At 40.7% G+C, this 14,187-nt stretch overlaps 2 protein-coding genes across 4 annotated transcripts; one reads left to right on the top strand and one right to left on the bottom strand.

The window, feature by feature from the left end:
• Positions 1–8,757: 8,757 nt before the first annotated feature.
• LOC106429517 (regulatory protein NPR1) lies at positions 8,758–11,811 on the bottom strand. Of its 3 annotated transcripts, none has more exons than XM_022712543.2 (5): positions 10,929–11,811; positions 10,117–10,858; positions 9,767–9,967; positions 9,356–9,647; positions 8,758–9,185 (listed from the first exon to the last, which is right to left on the bottom strand). In XM_022712543.2, exons 1-4 carry the CDS (start codon positions 11,496–11,498, stop codon positions 9,370–9,372), a joined length of 1,791 nt encoding a protein of 596 aa, XP_022568264.1. In that variant the 5' UTR covers positions 11,499–11,811; the 3' UTR covers positions 8,758–9,185; positions 9,356–9,369. The 3 variants fall into 3 exon arrangements, with proteins under 3 accessions (XP_022568264.1, XP_013725725.1, XP_013725724.1); XM_013870271.3 differs by lacking the exon at positions 8,758–9,185 and having other exon boundaries at positions 9,216–9,647; positions 10,929–11,552; positions 11,643–11,808; XM_013870270.3 differs by lacking the exon at positions 8,758–9,185 and having other exon boundaries at positions 9,216–9,647.
• Positions 11,812–12,837: 1,026 nt separating this feature from the next.
• LOC106429484 (glutathione S-transferase T3-like) lies at positions 12,838–13,751 on the top strand. Its single transcript, XM_013870230.1, has 2 exons — positions 12,838–13,195; positions 13,315–13,751. The coding sequence occupies exons 1-2, from the start codon at positions 12,838–12,840 to the stop codon at positions 13,749–13,751; spliced, it is 795 nt and encodes a 264-aa protein (XP_013725684.1).
• The last annotated feature ends 436 nt before the right edge of the window (positions 13,752–14,187 follow it).

Here is a 14,187-nt window from a genome sequence, read left to right as displayed (position 1 = left end):
AGGGGTAAGTTTTCTTTCAGATTATACAAATCAACGAAAACTCTCGTTGTGGCAACATGTCCGGTTAGCTATTGTGGATGGAAGGTCAGAGCGAGTGTCAAACATGGGACAAACACGTTTTGGGTAACAAAGTATGTGGAAAAACATTTATGCTCAGCGGGAGACCGAATCGCTCAGCGGAGACACTGTACTCCGAAGTATGTAGGTAGTCTTTTCATTGATCGTGTTGGAATCATTGATGGGATAACTCCGCAGCATATCACTGATGCAATGAGGAACATGTTTGGCATGGCGCTTGATTACACCACTTCATACAGAGCACTGTTATATGCACAAAGATTGGTGAGAGGATCAGCAGAAGAAGGGTATTCGCGTCTGGCATCATATCTCGAGCAAATCTCCATTGCAAATCCTGATTCTATCACGGCGATAGAACTTGATTCTATGAAAAGATTTAAGTATCTATTTCTCTCTTTTGGAGCTTCTATCAAAGGTTTTAAGTATCAGAGAAGGGTCATTGTGGTGGATGGAACTCACCTAAGTGGAAAGTATGGAGGAACTATGTTAGTTGCAGCCGCACAAGATGGCAATTTTCAGATATTCCCATTGGCTTTTGGGATCGTGGATGAGGAAGATATACCTTCTTGGGAATGGTTTTTCACAAAATTGGCTAGTTGTATATCTCATGACAAGCCTCTGGTGATAGTCTCCGACCGGCACAAGGCCATTAAAAGTGCGTGTGATAAGGTGTTTCCTTGGGCAACCCGAGGAATATGTTATTATCACCTTCAAGATAACATTGTCAAAAAGTTTAAAGGGAAACATCTCATGTACTTGGTGAAAGGGGCTGCTTATGCTCACACGGTTTACGATTTTGACCGGTACATGGCTGAGATACGGAGTGCAAACCCGGAACTTGCAACGTATTTGGAGAAAGCCGACGTCAGGCTATGGTCAAGGGTTTATTGTAAGGGGAACAGGTTCAACATAAAAACAAGCAACATTGCTGAATCTATTAATTCCGCACTGAAGCGAGCAAGAGGATTTCCGATTACGTTCCTGCTGGAGTTCATAAGGCAGAAGTTAGGAAAATGGTATTGGAAAAGGAGACAAGATGCTTTGAGTCTCACAACTGAACATAGCCGGGCTGTTGAATACTTGCTTGCTGTTCGAGAAGAGATAGCGGGTATGATGACGGTCGAACCAATTGATGGATGGCATTTCTTTGTCAAAGGTGGCAAAATGGACTGTGTGGTTGATTTGGAACATGCAAAGTGTGATTGTGGTGTCTATGGAGTGGAGAAAATACCTTGCTCTCATGCTATAGCTGCTGGAATACATGCTGGTTTGCATATCTCCACACTTGTATGTCCACTGTACTCAAAGAATTATCTGTATGCAGGATACTCAGAGAATATATATCCTATCGTGTCACAACATATTGAGGAACGAGAATGCTTTCCTCCAGAACTAAAGCGTGGTCGGGGGAGACCGAAGAAATCAAGATGGCAATCTTGGTTGGAGCTATCTAGGATGAGAGGACACAAACCCAGGAAGAAACACAGGGCACGGAGATGCTCAAACTGCAAGGAAACTGGCCATACGAAACCACAATGTACACAACCAGTTGACTAGTTGTCCAGACGACCTAAATTTAAGTCGTCCCGTCTTGATTACCCGTCCAGACGACTAAATATTTAGTCGTCCAGTGTATTTTATTTTTAGACGACCTTCTACTAAGTCGTCCAGTGTATTTTATTTTTAGACGACCTTCTACTATCCCTTCAAGTGTATTTTATTTTTAGACGACCTTCTACTAAGTCGTCCAGTGTATTTTATTTTTAGACGACCTTCTACTATCCCTTCAAGTGTATTTTATTTTTAGACTACCTTCTACTATCCCTTCAAGTCGTCCAAACCTTCTAGACGACTTATTTGTAAGTCGTCCAGTTGGAAAACCTTCCAGACGACTTATAATAAGTCGTCCAAACCTTCTAGACGACTTATTTGTAAGTCGTCCAGTTGGAAAACCTTCCAGACGACTTATTTGTAAGTCGTCCAGTTGGAAAACCTTCCAGACGACTTATTTCTTCCAGACAACTTATATCATGTTCAAATACAAAAATCATGTTAAAAAATCATGTTCAAATACAAAAATCATGTTAAAAAATCATGTTCAAATACAAAAATCATGTTAAAAAATCATGTTCAAATACAAATCTAATCATACATGCCCACGAACTTATCACCATCCACATTTTCTTTCAGATGCTGATCAACAAGCTCCTTCCATATATCCACCGCCATATTATCCCTCATTTTCTTCGCGTTGCACCTAGCAAAGTCTTTAGGGTCAAAGGAGCCCCCGAGCGCATGACATTCAATGTACTTTACAGTGTACACGCCACAATCACCATTGTTGGCCGTGGGTACACCTTTCAGCGGTCTCTCATATGTGTATGGCTCCAACCCGTATTTGACCCGCATTTCGTCGGTGGCTGCGCACTCAACAAGCAGATAAGGGACCATCTGGAGAAAAGGCTCCATTATCGCATCCCATGCGTCTGGTACACTAGATGAAGGTATGCTGTCCCAGACGACTATGTGCCTCTTAGGGATCGATATCCAAATAGCAACCCAATGCTTGTCGTCCAAGTTCACTGGCGCATAGATATCATCAATGTCCTCCCCCCACTTCTTGTTTGATTGGCAAAATGAAGGTATTGATCCGTCATAAAAATACGACGCCCCACCAGGTAGAACTCTTCCTAAACCTTTGTGATCAGGTTCCGATGTTTTGAAGAGCTGATACTGCTCTCTCCAAGACTGAGAAAAGTTGTGATCCAGGAAGCACATTCGCTCGCTCCTGAAAGCTTGTGGGTTCTCCTGATACCTCTGCCTTAGCACATTAATCCAAGCATCTATATGCTGCATATTAAATATAACAAGTTAGAAGTTACCAGACGAAGACGACTTAATTATAAGTCGTCTACGTGGTCGTCCAAGTAGACGACTTTCCAGACGATTTATCTTTAAGTCGTCTGGAAAGTAGTCTACTTGGACGACTTTGTAGACGACTTAAATCGTGTGCAGAAGACTTACGCAGTCTTCCAGCCATCCTCTGGCTGTCCGGAGGAAGTGGTACCACCTTGTTGGTGATGTACGTGGTTTGTCCTCGATCTTAGTTAAATAATGACTGCAAACAAAAAAGCAATCAGTTTTGGACGACTAAATCAAGCTATTATGGGTAAAGCAATCACTTACGGATCAGTTTTCAACCAATCAGCGAGTTCCTTCAACTTTTCTTTGTTTACTGGCGGAAATGGATTATAGGCTGCCACTTTATCTTTTTTTTTCTCTGCCATATAAGGAGATCTCACAGTAGGAGCAGGTTTCTTCGCTCGTTTACTCTTTGCACGCTTGTCCAATACAACCAGGCTCGGTTGTGAAACTGGATCGCTTGGCTCGGTGGAAGCGAGGCTCGGTTGTTGATCTGTGGAAGCGAGGCTCGGTTGGTGATCGGTGGAAGTGACAGCAACAATCTCTTTGGAGGTGACACCATCTGCTTTATTTACCGAGTTCGCCTCGGTTGCTGTATCCTCCGGCAACCATCTCTGCAATAAAAGTTGCACACAAGTTAACCCTGGACGACTTAAATAAAAGTTGTCTGGACGACTAGTTGACCCTGGACGACTTAAATAAAAGTTGTCTGGACGACTAGTTGACCCTGGACGACTTAAAATTAAGTCTTCCGTGGTCAACTAGTCGTCCAGACAACTTACGTTTAAGTCGTCCAGGGTCAACTAGTCGTCCAGACAACTTTTACAGTCGTCTGGACAACTAGTTAACCCTGGATTTGATACTAACATATTTGATTTGAGGAGGCTGTTTCTTTTGAGGAGGAGGCTGTTTCTTTTGAAGAGGAGGAGGCTGCTGCTGTTTCTTTTGAGGAGGAGGAGGCTGCTGTTTGGTTTGATGAGGAGGAGGCTGGTTACTAACCACGGTTTCATTGGCATGAGGGGTAGCCTGTTTGTTTCTACCCCCGGTTTCTTTGGCAAGAGGGGTAGGCTGTTTATCTTGAGGGGTAGCCTGATTGGTTAGAGGTGGAGGGGTAGCCTGATTGGTGACACCAACCTTCTTCTCCACAGCTTCCAATCTATCAGACAACTTCCTAAACTCCCTCATGCACTTATTAAACCCTTTTTTCATAGCCTCAGCTACGCCCTTGAACATAATTTCCAACTCCTCTCTGGTCACCCCTCTAGCCTCTTCTCTAGCCTCTTCTCTAGCCTCTTCAGGAGCCTCTTTACGAGCTTTCTTCCGAGGTCTTGGATTGTCTTCCTCCTCCTCCTCCTCCTCCAACACAACCATCTCTTTGGCCTTCTTCGATGGAGTCACAACCTTAGGTTTTGTATTGACCTTAGTACCAGTGACTTCCCAGCAATCCATGGTCCACTTCCACGGTCTCCGCTCATACATGACTTTAATGATGTTCTCCGCGGGCAGGTCCTCAACCTCAGAGTCCCATTTTGGCCACATTTCACTAATGTCCTTCTCAACAAAGTTGATCACGCGGGTCTGCAGTAAATAGAAGAATCGAGTTAGATATTTGAAAAAAAATACTAAATAGACGACTTAATTATAAGTCGTCTACTAAGTCGTCCAGCTGGAAGACCTTCCAGACGACTTATAATAAGTCGTCTAATAAGTCGTCCAGATGGAAGACTTTCCAGACGACTTAATTAAGTCGTCCGATAAGTCGTCCAGCTGGGAAGACTTTCCAGACGCCTTATTATAAGTCGTCTAATAAGTCGTCCAGATGGAAGACCTTCCAGACGACTTATAATAAGTCGTCTAATAAGTCGTCCAGATGGAAGACTTTCCAGACGACTTATAATAAGTCGTCTAATAAGTCGTCCAGCTGGGAAGACTTTCCAGACGACTTATTATAAGTCGTCCGATAAGTCGTCAAGCTGGACGACCTTCCAGACGACTTATAATAAGTCGTCTGCGCAGTCTTTTGGATTGAAGTAAATACCTGACTCAAGATAGCAGCTTTCATTGATCTGCGGCCTCTGCTGCCCTCGTAAGCCAGTATCGGTGGAGACGGACTGTCTGCTCTGGGACCACCAATACTAGCACCCAATTCCGGCATAGCTGTGTACGTCCAGACTTGAAGAACTTGTATAAACCCATCCACGGTGTAACAGCCAGCAATTTCTTTGTTCCACAAAGAGTCCATCAGCACCTTAAACGCGACTCTCCCCCATGGATAATTCTCAAACCGTTCTAAATCCATCACTAGCCTTGCCAGAGTAGATCGTGTAGCGGTTGAAAACTTTCTCCCTTCAATGAATCCAGTGAAGATGGAGAGGTACGCGAGCCGCTTGCGATCTTCCCTGGACCAATCCCCGCATCTCTTCAGTGCTGCTATTATCTGATCAGTAGTTGGCCCAGCTTCCAGATGAACTCCCAGCATCCCCCAGAAAGAAACCATCTCTGGGGTAACGTCACATTTTGGTGTCTCAAGGTCCTCGATGTACTCGCAGTTTAGACCAGTGAGGTTTTCAAACTCTAACAGTGAAAACCTCAAAGGTTCTGGACCAACGAGAGACCACATCTCATACTTCTTCTTAATGTCCAGCTTGAAACTGAGCATGTAGTGAACCAGCCTTGAAGCCCAACCAAATCCCTGCTCCTTGAACTTGATGAAAACTCCCAAACTCGACTCCTTGAGCTCTTCAAATTCGTCATCAGTAAGAGCTTTCCTAAGAGCAGTATGCAACTTGCTGTTATCCGTATGATACGAAATGCTATTGTGGGCTTCTGGCTCTTCCCCTGATGTGTATAACCTACGGGGGAGTTCTGGAATATCCATCCTTTTTGTCTGCAAAATAATCAAAGACAACAATATAAGTCCAGACGACTTAGTAGACGACTTAAATTTAAGTCGTCTGGAAAGTCTTCCAAATGGACGACTTATATTTAAGTCATCTACTAAGTCGTCCAGGTGGAAGACTTTCCAGACGACTTAAATTACTTACAAGTCTTCCAGTCGCAGAAGGAGTTGGAGTACTCGTCATTGCGGTTATAGATCTGAAAAAATAAACGTGAAACGGTGAGAATGAGTAAATTGATAGAGACAACGTTTTATGTTCATCTTTTCCTCGAGATTGATGACTTAGCGGCGTTAGGGTTTACAGAGAAACGGCGCTAAGGTTTACAGAGAAGAAGCGGCGGCGCTAGGGTTTAGAAGAAGCGGCGGCGCTAGTGTTTAGAGGAAGCGGCGGTGAGAACGTTGGTGACCACGGTGGCGAGGGCGACGGTTTGTTCGGAAATAGTGGAAGCGGCGGCGCTAGGGTTTAGAGGAATCGGCGGCGCTAGGGTTTAGAGGAATCGGCGGCGCTAGGGTTAGAAGAAGCTGCGGCGACAACGGTGAGAATGAAGTGAGATAGATAGCTGACGTTGAGAACGATGGTTTGTTCGGAAATCGTGGGAATTCGAAATCGCCTTTGAGAGAGAACTGTTAGGGTTTCTGAATTTCGTGAAAAATGAAACAAAAAAAAAAAATCACCTTATATATTGGGTAAATAATCCGGTTAGCTTTAAAAGTACATTGGTAAACTTTAAGGTTTGGTCCGGTTTAGACGACTTATTCTGGCTGATAATGTACAACAGACGACTTAATATTTAGTCGTCTGTTTTCAGACGACAAAATATTAAGTCGTCCTAGACCCTAAAATGAACCCCTAAACTAAAATGACTAGATTAACTAACTAACCACGTTATAAAATCAAATTATACTTAAATAGTGTTTACTATACACAGAAATGAACACGCATAAGTAATTTTAAAAATTTTCAAAAACGGTTTTAATGCTTTCCAAAATCTAACCCTAAGAACACATACAATACTACAACATATGTTGATGAAACATAAACTAAAGAATATCATGACTCACTACTTTCACTCATCTATGCTGAAAACAATTGAAATTTGTTATATCTTAATTTATACCTCCTAAGACATATGTTAATTACATAATTCCCATTTTTCACTTATCAAAATATTTTTTACAAAATTTTTAAATTATGTTTAAGACTAACTGTCCAGACGACTTTCAGTTAAGTCGTCTGGACGACTTATTTTCAAGTCGTCTAAACAGACGACTTGCGAGGGGTAGAAACGTAAAAAAAATTCCGTTTTTTTGTTTGGTCACAAGGGGATAGTTGTAATTTCAATAGCCTTTTAGGTTACTTTTGCCTTTGACCCAAGTTGGGGTATTGTTTTGGTTTGACTCCAAGTTTTGAGTCACACTTGGCAATTCTCCCATAAACTATATATACATATTTTATTTAAGTAAGAATCTATTTTTATATTGTTTGTTTTATATTCACAATATAATTATATTTATATTTTTCTTAACATTTAATATTTTTTGATGAAATTTAGTAATATTTTATCTAAAACTACATTTAAGTTCTATGTAATATATATTATATATTCCAAATAATATAATAAAATTAATAAAAAATGTCAATTTCAAAAATAACAATTAAGGTCTATACACTAAAATCAGATATATCTCTTATTTTAGAATAAATATATCTTTAAATAAGAAATCTAAATAAAGAAACTTTTGTAAATTAATATTTTTATAAATTAATAAACCTAGCCAATTAACTGTTATTTTAATTTATTTTGGTTATATAATTATTTTTCTTTTTTTATGTTTCTTTGTTCTTGTTAAAATACAAATTGAGATTTGAGTTGTCAATGTTCAAAATTTTGATTAGTATAACTTTTAACAGAAATAATCTCTAGCAAAAAAAATATTAATTATATTGTTAAAACAAACGAGAGATTGTGAAATCTATTACCTAGTTAATTTTTTTTTGCAATGTTTTGAAAATTGGACCAGACATTGACTCAGCATTGTAGATGGATCAATAGTCTGACAGGTCCAACCGGATTTAAATTTCAATTAAATTTTATATTAAGTAACTATATATATATATATATATATATATATATATATATATATATATATATATGTATGACTATAAATTTTTTTTATATAATTTTATATTATTGTTAGAATCTAAAAATAAAATGAAGACTTTAAAAATAATATAAAATAATGAAAAATAATTTATTTAGATAATTATTTAAAAAATGAATTTTTTTAAAATTTAGAAGTTTCATTTTTTAAAAATTTAGAAGTTTTAAAAAAAATTGCTTAAATTTAAAAAAATCGGCTTTTGATATCGAACATGTCATCGGTTTTAGTGAATTTCACCGGTTATTAACTAGGTTTGCCGGTTTAACTAAAATTCAGTTTTTAGTACAATGTTAGAAGGCCGAATCACAGTCCAATCGGTCGGACCCGCTGGTCCGGTCCAGTTTTCAAAACACTGGTTTTTTTGTCAGTGTCTAGTTTATTTTATTTTGAATATATTTAAATCAAAACAAATATGTAAGCAAAGGATGAATTCGTTTCTGAGCTTTATGTAGTTTGTACACCTTAGAAATGTCTCTGTTCCTCAGCTAGAAGCTCTAGAATGCGTGCCAGTTTCACAAAGCGCAGTTAAACACTATGCCGTTTAGTCTAATATCTGTTTCAGTAGAGGAACATTCCATAGCCAGTAGCCAAAAGGGCTAAGAACCTTGTCATGGATGCCAACCTGCAAAATATGGAAGAGACAAAGCTATTTCTGGCTGTATTGTTCCGAAAAGGGAAGAGAGACCAAGGTTTCTGAATCACTAACTCTTGTCTTCTGACCAAATTGCTATTGCTAATGTAACCGAGGTTTTGAATTTTCCAAAACCAATCATTGTATTTCAAGAGGGTTAAATGGTTAGAGAAGCAACACTTTATTGAGAGAGCAAAGACCTTCCAAGGATTGGTAAGAATTGAAGTAGAGGTTCTGGGAGAAACTCGTGAACCTTCTTGAGATGGTGATGGCTGCAGGCACCAGAGGATGATGCCAAAGAACCACTTGACTTGATCCTTCACCAAATTTTGTATACATGGAGCTTTGAACATTTCTTCCAAGATTTTGGATTCTTGTAGACCTTCAGCTGCAGTGATAGCAAGGGAAACTGAATATGTTTTTCGTTCTTGATAGAGGATAACCAGTAGATGAACCATTCTTCATCTTTTCGCACTTTGATTCTTGGTAACTCTGTAACACTATCATGGTTTATTATCGATGTACATAAAAGTATATATCGCTGATTCAAAAAGTTACAGCATTTGTTTGAAACACACCTGCAGCTCGAATACATATAACTGAGCCAACTATAGACAGAGACTCTAAAGAATTGAAAAATATATTAGTACAGCAAATATTACCCCAACAAACAGTCTCACGGACGACGTCGGTGAGAAGGTTTACCATTAGACCTCTTTGTTGATTTCGATGTGGAAGAAGAGGAACCTGACCGAGACGACTTTCCAAATTCTTCATTGTCTTTACTAAAGGCCATTAGCAGACTCTCCTGAATTTCCATGTACTTTTGCCTCTTCTCTACTCGGTTCTCAGGAGTGTCTTTCTCTACGAAAGCAAGTATACTCAAGGTCTCACAGTCAGCAATCTTATCGAGCAATGTCGAACAGCGTGGGAAGAAGCGTCTCCCGAATTCCACTGATGATACAAAAGTAAATGAAACAAGGTCAGGTATGGGTTTTAGTTTTCTTCTTTGTTAGTTGTTCAAAAAAAAGTTTTCTTTGTTTAATAGGCAGTAGATGAGAGAGAATCAATACCAGTTTTTGAAAGCGCTTCTAGTCTACTCCGATGCTTTTCTTCGAATACGAAAGGTACCATGTATTGGTCTGGTGCTGACCTCTTTGCACCAGTGCCGTCAAGCTCTTGGCTATCCACGGTAAACTCGCTTGTTCCCTTCATCGGGGCGAGTTCCATTGCAAGTTGTGCTTCCGTTGGAAAGAGACATCGAGCCATTTGAACTAAAAAATAATATATAAAAATAACAGTTATCATTAGATCACTCAGTTTTCTAACAGAACACACGGAAATACATTTAAACGAGCCCTGAAGAACCTAATCTTATGAACTGACCTTGTAATAAATGAAGGAATGAGAGTTAAAGAGATACCTCTGTTTTCAAAATCAATCAACCTTATCTTCAGTTCAGCATCAGGAGCCAGGGCAAGACATGCAGAAGAAGCGTCTTCAGGAAACGGACCTAGATTCTCTGGTTGCTCTAGTATCTCTACGCATAGTCGGCCTTTGGGAGAATCCTTGCCTTCCTCCGTTATACAATTATACTCACCCGCCTTAGTGACTTGCTTTGCAATCAAGAGAGCAGTTCTACCATCCAAAGCCATATCCGACGCATTTGCACCTTTTGTCAACAGAAACGCTATCAAACTCGGCTCCTTCCGCATCGCAGCAACGTGAAGCACCGTGTATCCCCTCGGATTCCTACGGTTAACATCCGCAACCTCACGGTTCAGGAGTTCAGTAGCAGTCTCCACAGCACAGTACGCAACAGCAAAATGGAGAGCATAAGCTTCGTCTAGATTCGTGCGGCCTTCTTCCAGAAGCATGTTGACAAGCACAAGATCATCGCACTCAAGCGCCTTGTGAATATTCGAGACGTGTTTGTCCGGTTCAGGTACCTCCAAGCCAAGCTCTTTACGGATATCAATTACTTGTTTCACAATCTGCTGCGGCAATGACTTGTTAAGAGTAACTATATCTACATTAGACTTCACAATGATCTCTGTGCATTTATCAAATAGCTTCTTGCATTCTTTACCACAGATGTTGGCAAGCTTGAGTATAACCAAAGCATCCTCTATCATAACTTTGTCTACAACATCCAGTAAATGCCTCTGAAAATGCAAATACACAGTTCTTATTATTAACTAGGACGTTTCTATGATTCATTGTAACTAACTTTACCTGATACATTGTAACCAACTCCGGAATCTCGAAGAGGAAAGCCAAGTAGAGAACCTCCACCATGAAATCCACCGCCGGACGGCATGACACGTGGCGGCAATCCTCGTCTGCGCAATCAGAAACTCCTTTCGGCGGCGGCCTCACTCTGCCGCTGTAGATGTACGCCATAACAGCCGCCACCGAATCGAATCCGACTTCGTAATCCGTCGCGATGTTCTTCAGCTCGAGCTTCGTACCGGCGGTGGATTTCTGCGGATCCTTCTCGGCGGCGGCTGCTAACGCGTTTTTGAAGAAGGGGCTTCTCGCTGCGACGATGAAACGGTGGAAGGATACTTCACGGTCATCGGCGAGAATCAGCTTGGCGTCGCCGTAGAACGATTCCGGCGAGTCGAACAAGGACTCGAGGTTGTTGGAGAGCAGTTGTAGCGCCGATACATCCACCGGAGAAAGCTCTGGTGGACGAACAACGGATGATTCGGTGTTATCCGTTGGTTCCGGCGCGGCGGATAAGATAGTGCTGCTTTGGTTGCTGATTTCATACGAATCGGAGAATCCAGCGATGGTGTCCATCAACCGTTCGATGAATTTTTTTTAAAAAAATCGAGTTCAGAGCTGGTGAAAGTTCTACAAACAAGGAGCAATCAACGAATAAGCCTTGATGTTATCAACCGAACCGTTTGAGATCGTAGAGAGCCGCACGGCGGATAAGGTTACCCGTTCATGAGCACAGTAAGGTAGCGAGAGCCAAAGTCAAAGAGAGAGAGAGAGAGAAAGAAGTGGTGGTGAGAGATGAAGCGTCGACGGTTTGATGAGTACCGGTAAGTTTCCCAAAAAGGCGAACGAGAGAATATTAGAAGAGTTTTGGTACGTCCCATTTGGAGAGAGTTTGCTCAACCGATTTTATAACCGATGGAGTGTTTAGGGCAGGATCAACGCAGTAGTTTTTTTTTTTTTTTTTTTTTTTTTATCATCTATTAGATTAAAATTCGATTTGCATTAGTTCTTACACAAAGCCGACAAAGATATAAAACTTTTCCGGAGCTAAGAGCCGACGTGGTACAAGAAACCACCCGGAGCCAGAGATGAAACTAAATTCGACTACACAGTCTAAAGAAAACAGAAAAATAAAGAAGCCTACAAATAAACTGGATAACAAACATAAATTTCAAGAAAGACGAAGCTTAAAGAACCGGAAGCATGATTGATCGGAGAAGCGAAATAAGCCTGAATTATTGGGGTTGAACGAAGAACTCCCTAAACCGTTCCTCTAGGAACCATGACCAATCATACACTTACCACCTCTTCTACACAAGAAGCCAGGAGGAGACAACTCATCAACCCGAGCAGCCAACGAAGGACACGAACACGTTTGGCGATTAACTACTCCAAGACTATCGCAATTGAGCAAAAACTCCAAAGCCCCTTACTAAGAATTCCGAAAACCCTGTAGGTTTCATACCAAGGGACAACACAGCTTCGCAGCTCCAACGCTTCACCAAATGAAATCATAAATAAATCACTGAGGTTGAGCGAGGAGACCTTACCAGTGACCACACGAAGCAGAAACCAGACGCCACAAAAAGGGGAAGACAACCTAAAGACCACATCAGATAGACTCCAAAAAATGGCTCGAGACACTTCTCCTTCCAAACAAATCGCTCAACCCAACAAACTCCAGAATTCCATAAACCTCTGAACACCCCTTCACTTCGGCAAACCAACCTTGGATCAGAGATTGAGAGGCGAGCTCGATAAACCACCAAAGAATTGCCTGAAAGAATCGTTGTTTTGAGTGTTGAATGCCTTTGGTACTACCTGTTATATCTCTCTTCCATCTTCAAAACTTCTTCCTTCTCTTCCATCTCCAACAGATTCCTATCTGTTATTTCTCTCCTCCTTCACTTCGGAAATGGATTTTAATCCATTTACTGAGTCTTCAAACTTTGTTGAACTGCTTAGCAGTCAACAAAATGCTGTCTTTGGTAACGTATCAGATAGTGTTTCACTATCTTCATCGCAAGTTCCCTTCTTAGGCAGTCAAGACACCGATGATTCAAACTTTGGTGAAGACACTCAAGCCAATCGTAAAGAAAGAAGTACGTGGACGCCAACAAACGATGTAGTGCTCATCAGCTCGTGGTTAAACACGAGCAAAGATCCAGTAGTAGGGAATGAGCAAAGGTCTCTTGCTTTCTGGAAAAACATTGTTGCGTACTTCTCGGCTAGTCCAAAGCTTGCTGGCTGTGAAAAGAGAGAGGCATCTCACTGTAAGAATCATTGGCACAAAATCAATGACTTAGTTTGTAAGTTTTGTGGAGCATATGAAGCTGCAACCAGAGAGAAAAGCAGTGGGCAAAATGAGAATGATGTTCTGATCTCAAACTAGCCCATGAAATCTTCTTCTACAACCATAAAAAAAAGTTCACTCTTGAGCATGATTGGAAAGAGTTGCGTAATGACCAGAAGTGGTATGAGCTGTCTACGGCTAAAAATGATGGAAGCTCCAAGAAGAAGAAGTGTGAGGATGGTTCACATTCAACAAGCTCTAAAGCAGTTGAAGAAGATTATGCTCTTGATGATGAAGGAACAAATCGTCCCCCGGGTGTTAAGGTAGCAAAAGCCCGTTCTAAGAAGACAGTGGTTGATGGGAAGGAGCTGTCTGAGTTTCAGACAATGTGGAGCATCAAGAAGCAAGATTCGGCTTTAAAAGAAAGGTTGTACAAGATGAAGCTATTTGACAGTTTCATTGCTAAACAAGAACCTCTAGCGGATTATGAAGAAGCTTTGAAGAAGAAACTCATTGATGAGTTGATGTCTAAGTAGTTTAAGTTTCGGTTTGTCTTGTTTGTCTTGTTCTTGTTCTGTTTTAGTGGTTTAAGTTTGTGTTGCTTGTTCTCGTTATTGTCATGGAGTTTTTGTTATGTAGTTTATCTTGTTGCTTAAGTTTCTCTACCTTGTAGTTTATGTGTAAGTGTAACTTGTTGCTTAAGTTTCTGTTTAATATATATGTTTCGTGTTCTAATGTTGATCTTTTGTATCTTGTTCTTATTGTCAGGTGAAAGATTGGAGCATCCTTGTTCTGTTGGAGCATCTGTGTTCTGTTGGAATGAATGTGTGCCGTTGAAGCATCTGTTTCCTTGTATCACATATTGTATTATGTTTGCTTGTATCACGGACCTAGAGAGTATCTTGTTTTGTTGTGCTCTTCTGTCCATTGTACTCTTGTTTCCTTGTATCATGGACCTAGAGACTTTATGTG

Source organism: Brassica napus, chromosome C8 (assembly GCF_020379485.1).
Source record: "Brassica napus cultivar Da-Ae chromosome C8, Da-Ae, whole genome shotgun sequence".
Taxonomy (NCBI): domain Eukaryota; kingdom Viridiplantae; phylum Streptophyta; class Magnoliopsida; order Brassicales; family Brassicaceae; genus Brassica; species Brassica napus.
The sequence above is the reverse complement of the archived record's forward strand: the minus strand, read 5'-3'. Positions and strand labels throughout refer to the sequence as shown.